General features: G+C 50.1%; 1 protein-coding gene across 1 annotated transcript in view; it reads right to left on the bottom strand.

The window, feature by feature from the left end:
- Window positions 1-1,669: 1,669 nt before the first annotated feature.
- NAT10 (N-acetyltransferase 10) overlaps window positions 1,670-8,139 on the bottom strand; it is a 34,903-nt gene continuing 28,433 nt past the window's right edge. The window contains exons 22-29 of the mRNA XM_081154334.1: window positions 7,782-7,878; window positions 7,593-7,703; window positions 6,538-6,710; window positions 5,666-5,785; window positions 5,238-5,336; window positions 4,745-4,818; window positions 3,581-3,664; window positions 1,670-2,479 (exon numbers count right to left, since the gene is read on the bottom strand). Of these exons, the coding sequence (XP_081010460.1) occupies window positions 2,368-2,479; window positions 3,581-3,664; window positions 4,745-4,818; window positions 5,238-5,336; window positions 5,666-5,785; window positions 6,538-6,710; window positions 7,593-7,703; window positions 7,782-7,878 (870 nt within the window). The 3' untranslated portion in view covers window positions 1,670-2,367. The remainder of the gene's footprint in view (window positions 2,480-3,580; window positions 3,665-4,744; window positions 4,819-5,237; window positions 5,337-5,665; window positions 5,786-6,537; window positions 6,711-7,592; window positions 7,704-7,781; window positions 7,879-8,139) is intronic.

Below are 8,139 nucleotides of genomic sequence, written 5' to 3'. Positions count from 1 at the left end.
ATGCTCTTTCAGATTTGGAGGAGAATCCAAGATCACAACCACGAAGTGCAGAGACCTGTTCAGGAACATTCACTTTGCAAATAAAAGGACCAGGACTGTACACAGGAGGCAAAACGTTTGCTTGCTTTTTGTGTGGAAGAGGGAAGCAAACCTTGCTGGAAGACACAAAGCCAGCGCCAGACAGTCTGACTGTGAAATGCACGTTCCTTGCTGCCCAAGGGGACTCCTCTTCTAGCTCAGGTTGTGGGTTGTGAACAAAGCCAGTCCCATTCAGTAAGTCAGCACTAGCAGGTAACTGCAGCACGCCTTGCCACTCTCTGGGCACAGAACTCAGACTTGGTGGGCACTTGCTGCCTGCCAGGCACTGTTAGCTTTTCCCGTTCTACCCCTCACCACAGCCCTGAGCTAGTGTTGTCATTACCACTTGCATATTACAGATGTGGACCCAGACAGCAGGGAGAGCTAAGTGGTACGCCCAAGGTCACAGTGAGGGTCAGGGCAGAGCCAGTATCAAAGCCAGGCAGTCTGCTCCAGAGCGCCTCTTCCTATGCCCTGGAGCCAAGCAGAGGGCAGGCCTTGGGGCTAGAGACTAGTGCCAGGGCTCAGGCTAGGCCCCACACCTGTGGGACATGGGACAAGACAGGAGAGTTAGGATACACCCAGCTCAGCCCATTTGAGATACTGATTTAGCTTATGGCCTCTCCTAAGATCTTTTAAAGGCAGGCTCAGGCACTCTCCAGAGAATGGATCAGAAATTATTTTCATCTCTCCTCAGCAAACTCTCCTGCAGACTTCACAGGGGGTCTTTAGGCAGGAAGTTGCAGAGCCAGGAGACAAAAGGCCCCTAGGGCTATGGAGAGAGATGCAGGGGACAGAGTTTGTTCTCCCTGTGGCCATGAGTCCCCTGGGTCACCTGTTTAATCTTCTTTGGTCCAGAGGCTCCCCTTTAGTTCACCATCCATGCGTTGTCCAGCTAGGAACCTGGCTACATATCAGGGCCGAGGAAAGAATCTATTTCGACTCATAGAAGACCAGTCCTTTTAAAGTCTAAGAAAAAGCAATGAAGATCAGTAACCAAGGCCACATGAATTTTTCAGGTAAAAATAAGAACAGAGTAGAAGCTGAAGACTGATGCCACCAGGGCACTGCCTGGTTGTCCTCGCCTCGCATGCTGTGGCAGAAGACAGAAAGATCAGAGAAAAGCACCAGAGCTGATTCCACCTGGAGCTCTTCTTGAACTTGGTGACATGAATAAGGAACAATACTACAGTGGACCTTCAGGGTCAAGGTTTCAATACCACAGTATAGGACTGGGGACCTGAAAATAGATACCATCAAACAAACATACCAAAATATGTGTGAAGCCACCACATAATTTCTGTTCCCAATAGATGGAAGGGTCCAAACCACCTGACAGGAGCTAGGGAGGAAAAGAGGCACAGCTAGCTGGCTTCCAGGCACCACACTAAGTCCCTCAGAATAACCAATGAGTGCTGGCAATGCCAGCACTTATCCCACAGGCTCCTGGGTTGGCAAGCCCTGGCCACCTTGCCCAACCTCAGTCTCGACTCCAATACTCCCCAAAGTCTACCCGGCAGCTGAGATCCACCAGAAGAAACAGGGCATGATGTCACTTCCACCTGTGTGGTCAATGAGTACCCACAGGCGGTTGATCTTTCTAGGATGTTATTTATTAAAAATAGACACTCTATCCTTCCCTCACCCTTGCTAGTGAAGGGGTCTTTCACAATATTTTTTCCGAAGTGGATGAAGTAGTAAGTTTGGGGAACTCGAATGTCATCTCCTTCCTGAATTAGGTTGGGCTTCTCTGGGGCACTGAGCAGCAGCCTGCAGGAGCCAGGAGTGGAATGGTGTATAGCAGTACACATCCCACGGCCACCTGGTAGGGCTCCCGCTACCCCAGGCCTCAGGGTGTCTGGACAAGTCCATGACAAGAGGCCTCAGTGCTCCACCAGCAACCTCCTGGGCATCACCTGACAGCAGTGTACTCAACACCTGAGAAGGAACAAGAGTCAGAGTGGCTTCTACAAGTGTGGGAAGGAATAAAGAAAGCTGGGCCCAACACAAAATATGAACTTATGGGAAAGGAAGGCCAGGCCTGGGGGAGGAGACAGACCCTTAGCAGGGCCAGAGGTTTGCCCACCGTCAAGGTCCAAGCAGACCCATTCAGAAGTGTCTTTGCTTTAAGCCAAGCTTGGTGCATACACTGAATTCCAGGCCAGCTTCAGGGTCTGATGGGGCTCGAGTTGCTTTAAATGATGCAGCCACCGCCCAGTCCAGCCAGAGGCAGTTCAGAAAGTCAGGGCCTCTTCATGAGTCAGCTGCTGATGCCCAAGTTTCTCTTCACTATTTCTTCCGCTTCAGTTTCATATCTTTTTTGTGCTTCATGTCTCTGTTTTTCTTCAACTTTTTATTCTGTTTGGGTTCTTGTTTCGCTTCCAATTTCCTTTTCTTGTCACTAGAGGGGGGAAAAACAGCAGTAGAAAGAGAAAGAATGAAACATGCAGATCTAACACCTTTCAGACTGCTTAGTCTGAAAAAGGGTTTCCATCATCTGAAACAATGTAAGAACAGCCAGTCAGACATCACTGTTTTCTGTAAGCCTATCAGCATGCCAAGCACTGGGCTGGGGGCTGGGGGCACAGCACAGCAACCCAGTTCCTACCCTGACTGAGCTCTTAGTCTGTGGAGGGTCAAATCTACATCGTTCATAAGTTGATTTTGAGAGAGAGGTGTGTGTGGGGGGAGAGAGATAAATACCAATATGAAAGAGAAACATCAGTTGCCTCCCCAACCAGGGACTAAAACCACAACCTTTTGGTGTACGGCAGACGCTCCAACCGACTGAGCCACCCAACCAGGGCACAAACCCACATCTTAACATCTGAAGTTGGAGTTCTCTTCAGAGTCCTGTATGCTCCCCTCTCCCAAGAAGCCCCCCAAAATGTAAGGCATTACCAGGAAGATTCTCTCCCATCACTCATCACTCAGGGTTACCCTGAAAACCAGACATATCATCCCAGCGACCCTAATAGAAAGCATGAGACACCCAGGCAAACCCTACACCACTTCCTGGTGTGCTGTTGTTTTATTTTTCCTAAATCAGAAGAAAGCCCGAGGAGTACTGACTCAGGTTACACATGGGCCCTGCAGTGGACAAACCTGGTCCTATTCTGGCTCTGCCCCTTACTAGCTGTATGCTTCTTGGGACGGTACTTAACACCTTCGAACCTTGGTTACTTCATATTTATAAAGCAATGATGGTAATAAAACAGCTGCCTGTGTTGTTCTGAGGGCGAGCTGGACACGGCACTAAAGCGCATGAAAGTGCTCAGTGCCTGGCAGCTCTGGGCCAGTCCCCTCGAGCCCATCTCCCTACTGCCTAGGGAATATGAGGTATACTGAGGTCCAGCCTAGGAGATGGCCCTACCTGATCTGTAGGAGGGATGCCACAAAAGCAGCAAATGTCAAAGTCTGTGCTCCAACCTCCTATTTCCTAACTGAAGTTAGAGAAGCACAGAGGCCAGAATGTCTCTCCTGTCAAATGCAAGGCCCTCACCTTTTCAGGCTGACAATCGAAGCATTCTGCCCAGCTTTGTTTAAAACCTCATTCCACTCTTCATCATCCCCACGGATTATGTATCTAAAAAATAGAGAAAAATATCAAAGCCTGCTCTAAAGAAAAGGGAATGCTTAAAAGAAAAGAAAAGAAAATAGTGACAACATTCCTATCAGACACGCCTTGCGACCAAAGCCAGGCTGAGCTGCATCAGCGTTGGAGCAGCAGGGAGAAGACACCTGCGGTGGGACAGGAGACCTGGAGCCAGCCTCATAGGACATGACCTTCAATGGAGCAGAGGGTCAGCCAGCCTGCCAGCAGGGGTCCGCAACAGGCCAGTCCTGCACAGAAGGCAGCTGCCCAACTTCTCCCTGACTCTGATTAACTGCTCACCGAAGAAGCCTCCCATCACCCCCACCACCTTCTTGATCACTCCTAGCTCCAAACATGCCCACAAACCCTGGAAGTGTGCCTCCTCCACCCCACCTTGCCCCACCTCTTGGGATCCAGCAATGCTGGCAGGTAAAGGTTTTGATACTGCAAAGCTGACGGGAAGAGCTTGAACCCTGCCCAGGGACCTCCTGGACACCTCCCCATCTCCCATGTCCAATAACCACCATCAGTAATGATCCGGCCACTGCAGGACTAAGGTCAGAGAGGCATGAAGGCCACTAGTTCTAGAACTGTTATTCACATCAATCCACAGGGTAGGCAATGCCCTGCTGTAGCTCAAAGGGCACTAGGATTCCCAGTACACAGAGGGTTCCAGAGCAAGGGTTTTGTTGGATATGTTGGCAGCAGAATCCTTTCTTCAAACAAATTCACAAGCAGAAACCAACTATAGAAAAGTGGCCATTAAAAGTGGGTGCTCAATCCCCTTCCCTGGGGACCTGAGGCACGACATGGGATCCTAGGGGTCTCGGGAGCATGATCTGAAAGTTAACATGGTAGAGCTGATCTGGGGAAACCAAGTCCTCCAAAATCATGCAAATAGTGAATTAGGAGGCTTTTAGCTGTTAGTGCTTCAAAAGTAATCCCACGAAACAGCTTCCAGGGCACCCGAGACTCAGGATGAGGAACAGAAGAGACCTGCAGGCAGATTCTATGGGCACTTGAAATCAAGGCAGAACCTTCGCTTCCCACAAGCAGCAGAAGGGGCCTTACTGAGAGAGGTCCATGTCCTTCAGCTTCCCCACTTCTTTCTTGTGTTTCTCCTGGAATTCCTTTGCTGCTTCATCCTGTGGCCAAGGCCCCAAAGAGTGGGTCAGAGTCAAGCAAGGGAACAAACCACAGAAGAAGGTGAGAGGGTAGAATAACACCTCAGTGAGGAAACATCTCCTGCTCCTCAGTTCACCCCTCCACTGCTGGAAGCAGCTCCTACTAAACTGTATGTGAATATTCAATGTGCATTTGAAAAGTCTAAAAGGACCAACAAAAAGTTCACAGCAGCAGCTGGACTGCCTGTACACACACTTCCCTCAGTGGAAGGCAGAGCAGGACCACGTGTACTCAGGCACATCCAGGGCAGGGACACATGGGGAGGGAAGGTCGCCCACACCTACAGAACATCACCACCACTGAGCACAGTGCGTGCCCTGATGCTTGCTAAAGGGGACCGGGCAAGCACTCAGCGCTCACAAGGCCTTCAACAGCATACCAGGTCATCGTTCAGGGTCTTCATCGTGGGCTCCATGATCACGTCCTTCACTGCCACCATCTGCTCCTCAATGGCCTTTTCCTGCACTTCATTAAATAGCTACAAAAGACAATGGCCAAGAAGCAAAAGATGAAGCTGCAGCAGGGACCCAGTCAATGAGCACAAACTCTACATGGTCTAGGAGTATATGCATTCGTGGTAAGAGTATAAAGTATAGACTGCACAGATATCAAGTTCCCAGCAGTGGTATCTCTGGGAGAGAGCACCACAAATACAGCTGAAGCCCCATTTCTCCGGAAGGTGTGTGCGCGTGTGAGATGATCTGCAGCAAATATGGCCAAATGTTAAAATCTATTCATCTTGGGGCAGGGAGTAGGATTGTTTTATTAGAAGAAAAAGACCAAAACCCTGCCCTCGGCCAAGGTTACCTTCACGACTTTGCGGATTATCCGGTTGAAAAGTCCCATCAACTGGCCTGAGGGCAGTTCGATCTCCTTTTCCAGCTGGTCCACGGACTTATGCTGCAGGCCGACCCCCAAGAGAAGAGCCTAGAGGATGGAAAGCCTTACAGAGTGGCTGACAGACAGGCCCTTGCCCATTAAAATGGCACTGAGAACAGAGCTGCTCTCTTTGGACAAAGCTATTTGGTATACAAAATATCAACTGCCCCTGTGTATTCTGGAATTTTCTCTTTCATCCTGTTACTGAAACTACCGAGAAACGCTCCCTCTTCCTAAAATCCCCAAACTAACTTATCCTGACAAACAGCTGCTTCACAGCAACATTAAAAAGTTTGGGCCTAGCCAGCGTGGCTCAGCAGTTGAGCATCAACCTAGGATCCAGGAGATGGCGGTTCGATTCCCAGTCAGGGCACATGCCCCGGTTGCAGGCTCAATCCCCAGTAGGGGGCGTGGAGAAGGCAGCCAATCAATGACTCATCATTGATGTTTCTGTATCTCTCTCCCTCTCCTTTCCTGTCTCTGAAATCAAAAGACATACTTAAAAAAAAAAAAAAAAAATTTAGGGTGCTCCTAGACCTCTGCTAAGGCAGAGTAAGAGTGAAGGCACCACAGCAGAAAAATGTGGGATCAAACTGCAGCTCTTCCTTGCTAACTATATAGCTGTATAGCTGACTCAACTTCAGAGCCCAAGGAGGATCCCCACCTATACCACAGGAGACCACTACCCACCCACCTACCAGAACCTCAAGGGATTAAACACACAAAATTATGTCAAAACATCCAACCAGATATCCTGCATGCGAATCATTCCACAAAGCACACAGCAGCAGGTGACCTACCGACTGGGCAGCGGACAGGGCCAGGTCCCCGAGCTGGTTCAGGAAATACATCCGGGAGATGGCCGGGATCATGTCCATGATGAGGTGATAGTCAACCATGTTCCGTGAATACATCTCCAGCCTCTTCAGGTCATAGGGGAGAAAGAGGGCTTCCAGCTCCTCTCGGCATAGGGCTGCACATGAGACAGAGCCAGATGGGTCAGGGCAGTCCCTGGGTGGCACCCTGACAGATGCTCCTCCACTGGGCCTTCAGCCAGAGCAGAACAGGAGAGGAGCCTCCAGAAAGTGCCTGCCCACCGACATAACGTACCACCCAGGCAGCCCTGACCCTTCTCCAGCAAAGGGGAGGCAGCTCTGGGCCACACAGGGAGGGGGACCACTGGCATGTGACCTTTAAGCAGAGTTCCAGCCAACACACCAGATCAAGGAAAGGCTCCCATGCCCCAGGGTTAGAGGAACTGACACTCTCTCCCACTTTGTCACATCTCAGGACCCCACCTCAGAGAAAGTGTGCCTGCTCTGTTCAGCTCGAGAGCAGGTTTTCCAAAATATAACTGGCAAAACAAACTATACATACATATTTAGCAACAGAACAGAAAAAACTCATACCTGTTAATATAATGATCCTTACTTTTTTTTTGTATTTTAACCGAATTTATAATGCCCAACACACTTCTAAATGTTGGCCACAGAAGGCTGGAAGCATATTCCTATTACAATTTCACAAATGAGGAACCTGAGCCTCAGAACAGAACTACTTACCCTGGTTCACAGAATTTAAATAGGGTTCATAATTCACTAGCTGAATAACCTTATTTGACATCTCTGAAGTCAAATCACATCCCCAAAGTCTTATTACATAGAAAGCTACTGTGTGTGACAGTGCCCCTAAGGCAGGGCAGGGCCCGCTGAGTGGGAGGCGGTCAGCAGGGGATGTAGGCCTAGAACTGGTCCCTCAATTCCCAGTCCCTCCCTCTTCTTGGATCACTACATCCACCTCTTACTTCCACACAACCAAGCCACTGTCAGCCTGCACGCCGCCCTGCCCGGCTCACCTGGCTGTGCTGGCTTCCCGATGTTCCTGTTCTGAATAATGTTCAGAGCCAGGGGAGGAGAGAAGGTGCTGAACTGGTAGGACAGCAGAGCCAGGAACCGCCTTCGGAAATCTGTGGGGTACAACCACACAGTCAGAGATCTGGAAGCCCCCCACCGTCACCTGCTGTCCCCCTTCCACTCAGGTTCACCTTTCCAAAAAGCTGAGAGCCAGGCTCCCTGGTCAGCCTCATTGTCATCAGCCAGCGTCTTCAGCATGATGCACGAGTGTTCTCCGGTCAAGTCATTCTGGAAAACACAAATTCCTAACTAGCACCAAAAACCCCCTTCTGTGAACAAACCGTCACTGTTAATGCGTAAGAACACAGAGTGAGAGGCTTGGTGCTCCCACAGGCCTTTCCCTCTTCCACAGCCAGGAGAAGTGCCCTGGCCTTCCCATTCTCACGTGGTACCATTTCCCACACCAGGGATTCCATGTTGTCCTGCAACTTCTCAGCAGACGCCATGGTGTCGGAGTAGAGCTGCTCAGATCTCGAGCACAACCTCTGC

Source organism: Miniopterus schreibersii (genome assembly GCF_964146895.1).
Source record: "Miniopterus schreibersii genome assembly, chromosome: 12".
NCBI lineage: Eukaryota > Metazoa > Chordata > Mammalia > Chiroptera > Miniopteridae > Miniopterus > Miniopterus schreibersii.
This window is presented reverse-complemented; position numbering and strand designations above follow the sequence as displayed.